This window comes from Armigeres subalbatus, chromosome 2 (assembly GCF_024139115.2).
Source record: "Armigeres subalbatus isolate Guangzhou_Male chromosome 2, GZ_Asu_2, whole genome shotgun sequence".
In the NCBI taxonomy this organism is placed as follows: domain Eukaryota; kingdom Metazoa; phylum Arthropoda; class Insecta; order Diptera; family Culicidae; genus Armigeres; species Armigeres subalbatus.
Window position 1 is genome coordinate 247,931,837 of NC_085140.1, and position 15,497 is coordinate 247,947,333.

Genomic DNA, 15,497 nt, shown 5'->3' on the forward strand with positions numbered 1-15,497 from the left:
TTTGCGTTACGTAATTATAGAAAGAACCCTATAAGGCTATCTGACGTTTATCATCGTTCTCTTGTACGCGCACAGACGGGACAGGGTTTGTTTTCATACGAAACGAAAAGCTTTTCCTTATGAAAACAAACCCTATGCCGTCTGTGCGCGTGCAACAGAAAGACGATAAACGTCAGATAGCCTTATTGGCCCTGACGGCAACGCGAAAACGAAATGGGGGCAGATTGATGCTTTTTTATTCCACCCAGCAAGGCAACGTCAATTTTAAAATACTCATTAAAATGTTATCTAAGTGGGTTCTGCACATAAAATATATCAGCCGTTTAATTTGAGTGTACGACGGAGTGTTGACTTTGCAGCTACCCAGGAAAGTGAAAATCGTGGGTTTTGCGGACGACGTGTCACTAGCGGTGATAGGCGAGACTCTTGAAGAAGTGGAGGTGTTGGTGATGGAGACGATAGCCATGATCGAGCGCTGGATGCAACTGCAAAGCGATCCAGCGGATGAAGATCGTCGTCGGAGGCCATGCGATTGCTTCGAAGCGATCACTGAAGGACTTGGGAATAATGATCGACGATCGGCTAAATTTCAACAGCCACGTTGACTACGCCTGTGAAAAGTCGGCGAAGGCAATGAACGCAATAGCAAGGATCATGCCAAACGTAGGCGGACCAAGAAGCAGCACGAGGCGTCTGCTAGCTAGTGTCTCGTCATCGATACTGTGGTATGGGGTTCCTGCTTGGGGCAATGCACTGCAAACCAAGCGGAACCGGGAAAAGCTGAAAAGTGTGTTCCGGCTGATGGCCATTCGAGTCGCGAGCGCATATAGAACGATCGTCCGAGGTAGTATGCGTTATTGCTGGGATGCTACCCATCTGCATCACCCTGGAGGAAGACATCGAGTGTTATCGGCGAAGAGACACCAGAAACGTAAGGAAAGAGGTGAGAATCCGATCGATGGCGAGATGGCAACAAGAGTGGGACAGTACGGAGAAAGGGAGGTGGAGCAACCGGCTCATCTCGAACCTGTCGGTGTGGATGATCAGAAAGCATGGTGAAGTGAACTTTCACCTGACGCGCAGTTTCTATCGGGTCATGGATGCTTCCGGAAGTACTTACATCGGGTTGGACATACTAATTCACCGTGTCGAAGAGACTTTAGAACATGTGGTATTCGATTGCCCAAGGTTTGCGGAAGTACGTAGAGAAATGCCTGCCCTATATCGCAGAGAAAATGTGTCACGAAGAAGGCACGTGGAATGTGGTCAGCAGAGTCGTGATACAAATACTGTCTGAGCTGCAGCGTAGATGGAGAAGTGACTAGCGAATAAGCGTAGTCTCCGGTGTGAGTCCAGTGAGCAGTGTTTGGCCTCGAGTCGTCGAGGCGCCGGAAAACCGGAAATCTTCTGCCAACCGAAATCGTCGGACCGACTTTGGCACTCGAACAGCCAACCTGCTGAAGAAAGAAGAAGAAAGCGCTTCGGGTATGTAGGGCACCGCCAGTGCGGACGTCATCCACCACCGGAACTGTCGGACTAGCTCTGCAACCCGAAGACGAAGTAGGCGCAATGCGCGAAAGCGTCCCCTGCGATAGCCGCCGGTAGTTGGGGCACAATAAGTGCGGAAGTTACACCGGAACTGGTGGACCACCCTTGACGGCGGGAGGGATTCAGGAGGATTCGAGCTAGGAAGTTTGTGGGACGACCGCCGAGGGATCGAGTAGCAGTGGATTAGCCAGCCAGTCGGCGAACTAGAATAACCTAGGGGCCGGAATTCGTACAACGAATTCCGGCCCCTAGGCAAAAAATCCATAGATTTTTTCCACGTGAAATTCACGTTCCTTTCACCTGATTTTCCGATAGAATTTTCATTCTTCGTGAAAATCAGGTAAATTCTTTGGATAGAGTTACCCAGACACTTAAGTTTCACCTGAATTTTCTGAAGAATTTGCAGTTACGTGTGCACATAAAATGTGGAAACAACTTATAGATTAGATTAGAAATACTAGAATAAGAGATCGGCGAAGACGCCATCTTGTTTCCAACTGAACTGTCAAAAGCGGTTCCATTTTGACTTGTTTACTTTTTGCATCCATAAGCAGCAAGCAAAAATTTCAAGTGCTGCCAGTATAATTGTCACAATTTCATGGATTTTAATACGTTGCCATTTCGACAGTTTTTCACTCTGGTCTCTGGTTATAGGGTTGCTAGATTAGATTATTAGATTATTTGGAGTATATCCAGCTATCCACGCTCGGTAATGGCGGCTTGTCGGTGTGAAAAAATCAATCAGTTAGAGTCAATCAGTCATTAGAGGCCTTGATAAGAGAAACGCGGATTGGTATGTGTCGCCAATTGAACCGTCAAAAAACAGCAGCCAATCGAGCAGGAGACCTGTCAAGCAGCCAAAACTGCACCTCAAATACTGAAAACGGCTTAATTCGATTTAATGCCATTTATGAATTAACAAATTTTACATAAGTTTGCAATAATAAGTGCAAGTGCATGTTATGTGCAAGTTATTTATAGATTATGAAATGAAATTGCATTGTTTATTGGATTCTATTGTTTAGTGATGTGGACACATTAGGGCCCATTCACAAATTACATAACGCATTAAGGGGTGGGTGGGTACACAATATTGTGTTACAAAATGTTACGGTTTGTCTAGAGGGTGGGTGGGTTTGTTTAGTTCTGTTACGGGTGACATTTAAGATAATAAAATAATATAAAAAACGAAATTCCTAATTAAATTCAAATTTGACAGTATTATTATGTACCATGAAGAAAGTTAAGGAAGAGTTCGCTAAAATACCAATTTATCATTTTTGTGAAATTTTGGTAAGACGCGTCACAGATGGGGTGATTGGGTATAAAGTAAATGTTACAAACAAGTCACGGAGGGGTGGGTTTTAAATCTGTGTTTTTTGCGTTATGTAATTTGTGAATGAGCCCTTAAATAGCGGATTGTGAGACTTTATCTACACTGAAAAAAATTCCGTGGTAAAAACTACTATTTTGTAGACTACGCTCTGTTTTTAAAACAACCATGAATTTTCAGTACATTTAACCATGGTTCCTGAGAAATTCACCATGTGACATGGTGACATGTTCATGTGACAACATTCCGCATAGGCCACAGTTGATTTTTACTGCGCGCATGGTAAAATCAAACGGGTTTGTTATCTGCTGAAAATCGTCGGTGCGTATTCTTAAAATAACCCTCGGAATGGTAGTTTCGACTGCAATATTTTTTTGCGTGTACATACACCATTTCTTCCTTTTCATGTGTTCAAGACAAAATTTTCAAAACGACTTATCTGCTTTTGTAAACAAAGATTCAAACGACGATTTTACGAATATGATAGCACTCCCACGCAAACTAACACAATCAATTGTTAGCTGAAGGTTTCCGATGCCTGTTGATGGTGCTGGTTTGCGTGGGATAGCTATCAGATTCGCCAAATCGTCGTTTGAATCTTTGTTTACAAAAGCAGATAAGTCGTTTTGAATATTTTGTCTTGTGTTGTTCTTTGATGAAGAAGAATGAATGCAGTGTTGGCAGAGTCATATTTTCTATCCGCGTTTCTCTTATTCAGGCCTCTAATACTAATGACACACTAGTGGTATTCGTACCATGGTACAAGTTGTACCACAGGTGTGTCACCTTGTACCATGTTGGTACAACGTAGAAAACCATGGTACAATATGTACTAGGGTACATAACCGTGGTATACCACGGCCCTTGTACCATCAGTGTGTCTTTAGTATAATGTATATCAGCTCACACATAACCATTCTCCAAGTCCAAATAAAGTCAGGACTTCCGAACTGAAGTTTTATCTGTCGGACTGTCGGATGGGTTGTTTAGCGCATCTTTAGGCAAATCCAGTACACTATGTACCTCCGAAGTTGGGAAAGTTGCCTGCATCTGGAGAAAAATCCAACTTCGGTATTTATAAAAGCGTTCTAACTATGTTCCGGATAGACAACCCAACAAACAACACTCAGGAAAATCGACACATACTTTATGGCAAAAATCCATGTATTTTGAAATATGCATATCATGTGTCGGCACATACTTAATTGCATACAAATTCACACATGGATACTATGACCTACATGGATAGTATATGTGAACACACATGCAATGCATGTGGGCGCATGGAATATATGTGTCGAAAATATGGAATCCATTTCGCTACCCCCATTGCAAAAATCCATGTGTGAACTCATGAATTTAATGCGGAGTTTTTTGTGAGTGAACGACAAGCTACAAATAAGCATCTAAGTTGAATTATTGTTTATTTGTAATCTTCATAGCTGAATAAAATGGATGCTGAATAATTCGCTAGACAGATTTCATCTCAACATTCAACTCAACTCAACTCAACATCTCAACAGTTTTATCCCATTTCAGCACATTGGGGTAGTTTATCAATGTGCTGCACCAATGATTTTCAAACTTCCCTGTTCGCCTATGATGTAATGCTCTGAAAGGGTGGTCGAATTGAGTTTGCATAGTAGATTAATAAGCAAGCATCCCTCTTAACCGTTGTCCTTCTTAACCATTGATTTCACCTTTACTGGATCTATCGCACAGTGGAAGAAAACATTATATTGCTTTTTGCATTGAAACTTTTCGTTTCGTCACTGAAACCATTGACACTTGTCTTCAGCGACTGCTTCCGCGATAGAGCATTTGCACATTTCATTCACTCATACACCGAGTCTGGCGCTGAGTGCTCGGCGCGGAAACCTAAAGGTGGGAATAAAATTTTGGGGCTTATGCGCAATAATAGTTTATGCTTTTTCCGTTTGAAAGTAAATAGCGATGGCTTGAATTGAAGATATTTGGATAGGAAAATAATATTCATTTTCAAGACATTATTGGATTCATTGCCAAGAACACACAGGCTTTTTATATTCGTGGAGCAATACATAATTGTTTCGTGATACATAATTAATTCCTGATCTATGAAGAAAATCCATGATCAATGATCCTAATGAAGAAAATCCATGCAGTTGTTGTAAAGTTGTGCGGAAATGAACACAATAAAAAATCATAAAAAATCTACCATATTGCATGTCTGTTACAGATTTCCTGTGTACTAGTTGTTTTTCTATATGTAAATAAATGTCGATATGTGTAGTTATTTTCTCGCTGCATGTGTGGTATTGATGGCACAATCATATCGCAACCGGTTATTCAGAAATTCCGAGCAAGGTCGAACATAAAATCATTAAATTTTCATAAACCCCATCATTGCAGACGAATTTTATTTTATCGTTTTGACATTATTTTCTTATATTTTTTCCCAGTGTTGAATGGTTATTACTGGCTGAACAATGGTTGAAATAAAAATCTTGTACAGTTATTAACAAACTGTAGTTTGACAGATTGACTTGTTGATTAAGAGTCCAATTATGATTCATATTCAGTAGGGTGGCTCAAAAAACACTTTTTCAAATTTTTTGATGGGCCGCCCTCTTATTCGTTTCTATTTGATGCCCTGATGCTCAGGACAAAAATTCAGCCAAATCGGTCAACGTTTGGCCAGTGCTAAACTCGTTGGAAGTTTATATGAAAAAATGTATGAAGAAACATCCAAAAACAGTGATTTGCAGTTGGAAGGCACAATTTACGATCAAGAGCCATGGTACTCATTCAGTTCTTGTAAAATAAAATACAGAATGTTATGCTGAAAACCGCGAGAAGATTAGAGTTTATTACGCAAAGATATTAGCATTTTACTGGAGTGTTGTAGGGGTGAATTTATTTCTTTTCAAAGGTAAAAGAAACGAAATTTGCTCCAACCCCACTGCAGAGAAATGTTAATAACTTAGCTGGGCAAACTCGAATCTTCTCGCGGTTTTCTGCATAATATTCTGTATTAAATTCTCCAAGATCTGAATGAGTATCATAGTTCTTCATCGTAAGTTGTGTAGTTTAGCTGCAATTTACTGTTTTTGGATGTTTCTGCATAAATTTTTTCATATAAACTTCCAACGAATTTAGCACCGCCCAAACGTTGACCGATTTGGCTGAAATTTTGTCCAGAGCATCAGGGCATCAAATACAACCGAATAAGACGGCGGCCCATCAAAAAAATTGAACAAAGTTTTTCCAATACTAATTTGAGCCACCCCAATATTCAGCCATACGATTATTTATGTTTTGCATTGAGTAAGCCATAACTTATAAATCAAGGATGGCGCGGATGGCAACGTTACCGGCGGATGATCAAATGTCAGCAGTTCGAGACCCGATTTAGGAAAATTTTAAAATGATTATATGAAAATAGCAATTGCAATACGTTCAATGGAGATCTTGATGATGTTACTCTCAATGCGTTATTATTTTCGAAGCTGAATTAAGGCTAAGTAAAATGCTTATTAAAGGTTTTACGAATCAGGTAATAAAGATGTTTTTCAAAACGAGATGTTATAGCTGTATAACTTCTCCAAAATTGTGTGAACAATGCCTGAACAGAAGTTGCGATAAGAAATAGTACAGACATAATTCAACACAGTGCTGAACTGAATCATCACACTGATGTTAGTTAAACTAGTGAATGTTTGTTGGGAATTGACTTCTCCAAAGCCAGAATCACCAACACTAATGTCACTGTTTAGGATGTATAAAATAAAAGTGGGTGGTAATCCAGTTGCAGCAAATCTATTACAAAAGAGCTGAGCAGAATGGATACGTTTACGTGCGTTTTGACAGTTTAGCCATGGGAAAACTCTCAAAACGCACGCAAACACGCAAAAAAATATTGCAGTCAAAACTACCATTCCGAGGGTTATTTTAAGAATACGCACCGACGATTTTCAGCAGATAACAAACCCGTTCGATTTTACCATGCGCGCAGTAAAAATCAACTGTGGCTCATGCGGAATGTTGTCACATGAACTGAAACAGTGGTGAATTTCTCTGAAACCATGGTAAAATCTACTGAAATTTCATGGTAGTTTTAAAAACAGAGCGTAGTTTACAAAATAGTAGTTTTTACCACGGAATCTTTTTCTGTGAACGTATCCATTCTGCTTCGCTCTAAACACTTTGAGAGGAATTACTGCGGAATCCGAGGCGGAATCACGCACACTTCTATAGGCCTTTTCACGAGGCGTTTAAAAACAGCTGAGTTTATCAAGGGGTTTCCAAGATGCCTTGAGGTGACAAGTAATCCAAGATTACTTCATTTTTCGCAAAGTAATCACATTATTGTGAGTAATCAAGGTAATCAGAGTAACCCATAGTAATCACAAGTAATCATTGATAATCAGTGGTAATCAGTTATTAATTATTATATTTTTTAGTAATTAATTCGTAGTACACCCAGGTTTTTTTTTTACACGGTTTGGTTTTAGTCGTTGAGGATCCTCGTCGACCTTCAGCGTCAATGGAACAATGAGTTAACCCTACGAAAAAATTCACAAAAAAATCAAAGAAAATTCAGGGGGTATTTAAAAAGATGTGAAAATTCAGGTTAACCGAGAAATTGATGAATTCCAACCGTGTAAAAAAAACCTGGGTGTAATCATTGGTATTTTTGAACTTCCAGTTGAAAACTGAAGTGAATTCTAGCGACCTTTCGACTTTTATTTGTCGATGTCGAAACTGCAACGCGATTTGTGCGCATTTATATTGCCACTGTGAGTCATCGTGAGCACTAGCCCCGATGTAGTTGCGATCGAGGTTGCGATATATGGAAATGGCAGAAAATTCAATTGTCGTGAGAGCTTACATCGGTTTTTATTTTTAATTTTTGATTTTCAAAATTAAGAAAATTATTTTGAGCTTTTTAGTGGAATGTCTTCACTTGTCATAAGACGAGTTTGTACAATCCCATTGAATTCCACCACTTAATTGTATCTTGACAGATACGTATTTCAACCTCAACAGTAAGGCCGTCTTCAGTCTGTTTCAAAATTAGTTAGATGTTTCAAAAATATGGGTTATTTGGGAAAGTTGACTTTAAATTAGTCGATGAGAGACGAGATGAGAGACTGATAATTTAAAACAATAAAACGAGAATTTAATTTTCAAGGCAAAGTTCTATTATTCATAGCATACCAAAAGTTAGAATGGTTACACATCTCATGAACTATTAACAGCACCGCACTCTTGATCTAGAGTGCGTTTGTTTTCCGTGCGTTTGTTCCTCAACAGCTGGCCCAAAATTGTATTCTAATCATTTTTTTCCTTTCCCCGTTAAATTCACCAACTGTTGGTATATACAAACCTTGCGGATCCCAAAACGAATCGGTTAGGGAAAAATATTGAAAATCGGCCAACCCGTTCGCGAATTAAAACGTCAGGAAAGAAATCTCAACTCAATTTTTATTATATAGAAAGATAGTTATTATGGATTACTCTGGTTACATTGATTACATTAATCAAATTGATTACTTAGGTTAGGATGATTAATAATTGATTACCATTGATTATTTATGATTACTATATGGATTATTCTGATTACATTGATTATTTTAATCAAATTGATTACTAAAAATTACACTGATTTATTACTGATTACTAAAAATTATAATGATTCTTACATCATTTTTATGCATTTGCCAGACCAAAGAACTCAAATCGTTATCCTTTGAATAGTTTTCGATAACCGTTGAGAGACGAAGAGTTCCATGAGAGTAGAAACGTCAAATTCTCGCAAAATAATCAAATAATCATGAGTAATTCTTCGGAATCAGTAAGTAATCAGGAGTAATCAATGAGTAATCAGCAATAAACGTGATAATCACTTTAATCAAGGTAATCACTGAGTAATCAAGAGTAATCATGGTAATTTTGACAGTAGTGACAAGTAATCAATGATGTTGGAAACCCCTTGGAGTTTATCCTCAATTGACAGTCCTTCTATGAAAGTGACAGCTTCGGGTCTGCGGGCCTGTTCAGCGGTTGTAAACAAATGCAGTCTCGACAGTGTGACACGAAAAGGCCTATAATGGGCCTTTTCACTAGACGTTTAAAAACAGCTGATTTCATCGTCAATTGACAGTTCTTCTGTGAAAGTAACAGCTTCGGACTTGCAGGCCTGTTCAGCGGTTGTAAACAAGTGCAGTCTCGGCAGTGTCACATGAAAAGGCCTCATAGTCAAAGGAAAGCGTTTGCGTCCAGTCTCGCATCACCCCTGGTTTTCTCTTTTTTGACAAATCTGTCATCTCTGATGCAAACGCTTGAAAAACTCACACATCATTCTTTTTCCCTTTTTTATCCATTTTCCAGTTTTCTCTCGGGCTGGCTGCTGAGCTGGTGTGTCAAATATTTTCTCGTCGGCCAAGTGATAGGAAGTTGAATTTTCGTTCATTCTGCTGGTGAAATTGCTGCATTCGTGGAATAAAAAAGGAGTGAAAAAATCCAATATCTTTTTCACCTTTTCGTCGAGCAAGTGCAAAAAGTCGAAAAAGTTACGCGACAACGGTTCCGGAAGTGGTGCAACCCGTTTGATTGGATTAGTTTCGGTTTCTTGGTGTGAAAAGCAGAAAACCCCCAGCACCATGGATGAGGAGTATGACGCCATTGTCCTCGGCACTGGACTGAAGGAGTGCATCCTCAGCGGAATGTTGTCGGTGTCGGGAAAGAAAGTGCTGCATATCGACCGGAATAAGTACTACGGTGGCGAATCGGCCTCAATTACCCCTCTGGAGGATCTGTTCTCCCGATTTGGGGTACAGCTGCCGGAGGGAAAGTACGGTCGCGGTCGCGACTGGAACGTCGATTTGATTCCGAAATTTCTTATGGCCAATGGGCTGCTCGTTAAGCTGCTGATCCACACGGGCGTGACCCGCTACCTGGAGTTCAAGTCGGTCGAGGGCAGCTACGTCTACAAGGGGGGCAAGATTGCGAAAGTTCCCGTCGACCAGAAGGAGGCCCTTGCATCCGATTTGATGGGTAAGTGCGGAAAAACATGATCTGTCATCTTTTCGTCCATAAAACTACCTCCGAGAAACTTCGCAATCGCAATTATATCAGAGTCGGTCGTCCGATGGGGCGATTTTTCTCTTGTGCTGTTGTTCGCTGTATTCATCATCGTTCAGTTGTGCCGTCCGTCCGTCCGTCGTTTGCTTCTACTCTGAGCGGCTCAGTCGGACGTCGGTCTCTGTGCACGGTTGAAATTTTTCACAAAGAAAAAGATGATTCACTGATGTTCCACTATTTGAAAAAAAAATGTATTAATCATTTATTTTCTCATTTAATCGGTTGGGGATGAAACATTCAATACAGTAATATCCCGATTTTATCACCCCCTGCCGAATTTTGTGACAAAAACGGAAAAAAATGTACATCATTGAATTTGTTTCAGAAATATGAATCAGTTTATGACTTGAAAAGGCAAAATACTTGAACAGAATCCGTATTGGACAGTTATTCAGAAATGATTCATAATAAACCACTAAAATTTTCAATTTTTTTGTTGTGGCAAAATTGGGTTGAAAACGTGATGAAATCGCGGATAGACAAAATCGGGGAGTGACAAATATCGGGTCAATACTGTATGTGTGTATCATGAAGAAAACATTTGCACTTATCTAGTGAATGTATTCATAAAAAAAAAACTATGTAACCTAGTCTCAACTATGGAACTATGTAAATATGATTTTTATATGTTCACATTTTTATGGTACTTCAGAACTTTGTTCGTATCGTACATGAATCAGATTTTAATTAAATTTTGTCTACAATTTATTACAAATATTTTTAAATTATCTTATGCTGTGCTGTAGGATCTGTCAAAGTTAACACGCCTTCACTATTTAAATAGGACAGGGACAGAAATTGATTGAAATCAGGGCCGGATTCAGGGATCACAACTATAGAGTATGGGGTGGTATGGGCAACAAAATCAATTACAATGAATCAAGCATGTGGGCATGGGCGTGCGGCTGCAAAAACTTTATAAAACAAGATTTTTTGAAATTAATACACTTTTTAATTGGAATTGACCTGATTTTTTTACTTGAGCCGGATTTAGAGGTCAGAATGGGTAGAGCCACGGAAATGCAATCAAATACAATACAACTAAGCGTGAGCGCTCAAACTTCATGACAACATATGAACCGGTGCCAGCGAAAGTGGTACATAAACCATTTTTGTCAATTTTGAGTTTTTTACACAAACGGCTTCTATTTGCAAAGATCTAGTAAGGGAATAACGAAAAAGTGATTTTTGGCAACAGAATCTGGAGATATGCACATTTTATTTTCTGGTATATATCACAATGGCCATTTCGTTGCCAGAAAAAGTGGTACATGTACAGTTCCACCCACTAAAATCAGCGTATTTAAAAGAAAATTCAGCAACATGACTGTTTTCACAACAGATTTTAATCCTATTTTGAATTTCAAGATATTTTACTGCTGTTTGGAATGATTTCAAATATGTACATGTACCACTTTTACTGTCAACGTTTTTCGGTTTCTGTTTCCTTTTGTTCCCATTAATAGTGGTACATGTGTAAATTGCTCCAATAAACTTGAAATTTGTCATAAACTTCGCTTATTTTTTATTAATATCTTAAGGCACATCAGTCATAACATGTTGGTACGGTTTAGTTGCAAAAAATTGCAAATATGAATTTTTTATTCGATGTTTTTGGGAAAATGCGTCTCCTGAAAAATTTACTCAATGTAACATGTACCACTTTCGATGGCACCGGTTCATATCAGGAGCTCAAAGAATTCAAATAATTACACAAATTACAATAACACTGAGCATGAGGCTGTTCAAACTTCATGGAAACACAGCAGGATTTCGAAGAATGCCATTTTCGATTGAAATCGACCATCTTGAAACTTTCACCAGGGCCGAACTTAAGGTTCATAAATGGTCACAAAATGACCTACAATGAAACTAAACAAGCAGTTCCTCCAACTTTAAAACTTTTGAAATCTACAAAATTTCAGCTAAAACATAAATCGCGGTCTAGGGGAACCCGGGGCAAGAAGGTCACCTTAAGCATTTTCAATGATTACATGGTTTAAACACCACTAAATCAGACGTTTATTGTACGCAAAATGTAATGTAGATTGCTATCTCCAAAACTAAATCAAAACCGATATGAATCAAATGAAAAAAATGGACGAAATATAAACATCTATTTTCGATGTTTTTCTTATTGAAAAACAATGAGCGGGGCAAGAAGGCCACCCTGCCGGGGCAAAAAGGACACACATCGAAAAAAGATGTAATCAAGTACAGCAACAGTTCGCTAACTGGGCGCGTTTTAACTGGACTGTTTTTTAACTGGGCGTTCGCTAACTGGGCCAAAGCCCAGTTAAAAAGCAGTTATCCGTCAAAAAACCACAACAAAGACTCGGTGACGAGGGGACTCCGAATGGTATATTCTTTAAGCTTCATGTAAAACATGATCACAACAATGCATCACGAATTCCCTCGTCAGCCCAGTTAAAAAGCGGCGTTCGTTAACTGGGCTGGTGTTTTAGCCCAGTTAGCGAACGGATGCTGTAGTTTATCAAATATACCTAGCGCAGCGGTTCTCAACCTGGGGTACATGTACCCCTGGGGGTACCTTCGCTGGCCCTAGGGGGTACCTTGGACAAAAATGCGTAATGGCGGACATATTACAATTTCAATCAAAATTCATTGATAAAGTTTTGATAATTGTGAATTTTCTATTTCAAAAATTTATATTGTACATAATATGTAATGCGATCAATAAATCCCAATTGACACAACCAGCACAATGTATGAAGGGCTGCGGAACAAAAGATCAAACGAACAAAACGTCGAATGAACAAAATGATTTTTTTTTCACTAAAACTCGGTTGCTTCGTTGCAAGAGGATTAGAAGCATCCTTTTACGCCTCTCGGAAGCCTTCTTCCAAGCAGCTCGAAGGCTTCCTTTCAAGAGGCTCGGAAGCCTCCTTTCAAGAGGTTCGGAAGCCTCCTTTCAAGAGGTTCGGAAGCCTCCTTTCAAGAGGATCGGAAGCCTCCTTTCAAGAGGCTCGGAAGCCTCCTTTCAAGAGTCTCAGAAGCCTCCTTTCAAGAGGTTCGGACAACTTTCAGAAGGTTCAGAAGCCTCCTTTCAAGAGGTTCGGAAGCCTCCTTTCAAGAGGTTCGGAAGCCTTTTCTAGAGACTCAAAGACCTCCTTTCAAAGTGCTTGGAAGCCTTCTTTCAAGAGGCTCAAAAGCCTTCTTTCAAGAGGCTCTGAAGCCTTTTTCCAAGAGGATCGGAAGGCTCCTTTCGAGAGGTACGGAGGCCTCATTTCAAGTGGTTAGGTTGCCTTTTTTCAAGAGACTCGTAAGTCTGCTTTCAAGAGGCTCGGAAGTCTACTTTCAAGTGGTTCGGAAGCCTTCTTTCAATAGGCTTGGCAGCCTCCTTTCAAGATGCTCGGAAGCCTCGCTTCAAGAAGCTCAGAATTCTTCTTTCAATAGGCTGGGAAGCATACTATCAAGAGGCTCAGAAGCGTTCTTTCAAGATGCAACGGAAGCTTCCTTTTAAGTGGCTCGAAAACCGTCTTCAAGAGGCTCGGAAGCCTCTCTACAAGAGGCTCAGAAGCCTCTGATAAAGAGGCGCAGAAGCCTCTAATAAAGAGGCGCAGAAGCCTACTCGAAAGGGACTCAATAGTTTAAAGGAGCTTCCCTTCAAAAGGGCTCAGAATTATGTTTTCAAGAGGATTGGAAGCCTACTTTCGAGAGGGGGTACCTCAAATCATGCAAAAGTTCGAAGGGGTACCTCTCAAGAAAAAGGTTGAGAACCGCTGAGTCATAGCGTATGCTTTTCATTCAGATAAAGTATGTAGATAATAATACACGTTCTTATGAACTTAACAATGTTATAGGATTTTATTTCATGAAAATACATACAAAACAGTCCAATGAATAATACAAGTTTAAATCAAACACGACGGACACTTATTCTGTGTGCATGTATGAAACCACAGACCACATTGTCCACACTTACTCCAACCTGTCCCGTCTTCAGACAAACTGAAAACCATTCCACAGTTGTCGCACAGTGTATCTTGTAATGAGGTTTGCTCACCAACTTTTGACTTTCGCGAATGTTTCGGAGTAACTCTAGATCTGCGTTTCGACTTCTGAAGTTGTTTTATGTCATTCGAAGCACGAAACCCTTTGAGACTTCGCCGGGAGGGACTTGAAGTCAATTCTGTTGCCTTTTCACGCCTTGACTTCTTACGAAGTTTCTTGACGGTTACCTTTGGTAACGGAAGGATATCTTCAAGAGTGACAGTGGCCGCAGTGAAAATGAACTGATTAAAGGGTACAATTCCTGTAGCTTTGAATCCACTCTGTGCCACAGAAGATGTTGCGGTCTTCAAGTAGGCTTCTCCGAACAAGGCACTCACATCATTGACTGTGACAACCTTTCCCGGATTCCGCCTGAGGAAAGCTTCGATTGCTTTCGAAAAGCTCGATTTGAGGGGAGCCATGAAACTCACATCGAGGGGCTGCATACGATGGCCGCAATGATGAGGCAAACTAACCACCGTCACGTGGTTTTGCTGGGCTTTTTCGAAGAAGGCTATGTTTTTGGTATGCGTGACGTGCCCATCTAGAATCAGCAACACTGGAGCTGCAGCTGTCGGCCGGCTGTGCTCCAAAAAGTGATCGAACCACGTATTGAAATCGGTCATTGTCATCCAACCACTACCGTTGCAACTGAATAGAGTTTCCGGCGGGGCACCAGTCTTCAGGGACTCCGTGAGGCGTGCTCGCGGGAATATGAGCATAGGAGGTATGTAGTACCCCGTTGCTGACATACATACACAAGCTGTGGTCAAGACACCTCTCTCAGCGGAAGTCAGGCAGCCCACCTGTCGTCTTCCTTTCAGCGCCAGCACTTTTGATTTTTTGGTTTGCACCTATAAAAATGTTTGTGATAAGGTCAATTTAAATTTCAACAACTTCCGTTTACTTACGGTCACAGCTGATGTTTCATCAACATTGTACGTTCGGCTCGCTGGGAAATCTTTAGCTTCCTTGACAGCCTGAAGAATAGCGAAAAAATTCGATACCGCCACTCGGTTGAATCCTGCAGCGCGGGCCGCGGATGCTGCCTCAGGAATACATAGACACAGTTCAGGGTGGCGTTGACGGAAACCATGTAACCAATCTTCACCGGCCAATTGGGACTCGGTGTTGAAAGGATGTTTAATTTTGTTCTTCACCGCGAGCTGGAACGCCAAGCTTCTGAAGTCGCGAGTTGTCAGTCCAAAAAGTCGTTGTTCCATGTTTAGTATATGCTGAACGAGCTCGTCCTCCTGCTGCGGATTAAACACTGGATGAAAGCGACCCAAGTCGCAAGTATCAATCTGCCGATCCGGATGTTTCAAATAGTTGATCAGCGTTCGACGAGGAACACCATGCTGGGTAGCCGCTCGCTTCACCGGAATTCCGAGTTCGGTTACCGCTTTTATGGCCGCGGTCATGCTGGCGGATGACCATTGTTTCCGCGTTCGCTTATACTTACGAACCATTATCGACC

The 15,497-nt window shown here is 40.5% G+C and overlaps 2 protein-coding genes across 2 annotated transcripts in view; one reads left to right on the top strand and one right to left on the bottom strand.

Annotated features, from left to right (window-relative positions):
• Nucleotides 1-9,245: 9,245 nt before the first annotated feature.
• Nucleotides 9,246-15,497, top strand: part of LOC134212045 (rab GDP dissociation inhibitor alpha-like) — a 37,843-nt gene continuing 31,591 nt past the window's right edge. Inside the window, 1 exon segment of the mRNA XM_062689548.1 lies at nucleotides 9,246-9,919. Coding sequence (XP_062545532.1) covers nucleotides 9,526-9,919 — 394 coding nt within the window. The 5' untranslated portion in view covers nucleotides 9,246-9,525.
• On the bottom strand, nucleotides 13,904-15,366 carry LOC134215881 (uncharacterized). The gene is made up of 3 exons (XM_062694974.1): nucleotides 14,932-15,366; nucleotides 13,953-14,874; nucleotides 13,904-13,908 (listed from the first exon to the last, which is right to left on the bottom strand). Exons 1-3 carry the CDS (start codon nucleotides 15,241-15,243, stop codon nucleotides 13,904-13,906), a joined length of 1,239 nt encoding a protein of 412 aa, XP_062550958.1. The 5' UTR covers nucleotides 15,244-15,366.

Coding starts and splice junctions, on each gene's coding strand:
- LOC134215881 (XM_062694974.1), bottom strand. CDS start 15,243: ATGGAACAACGACTTTTTGGACTGACAACTCGCGACTTCAGAAGCTTG. Junction 14,875..14,931: donor ATGAAACATCAGCTGTGACC/GTAAGTAAACGG, acceptor ACATTTTTATAG/GTGCAAACCAAAAAATCAAA.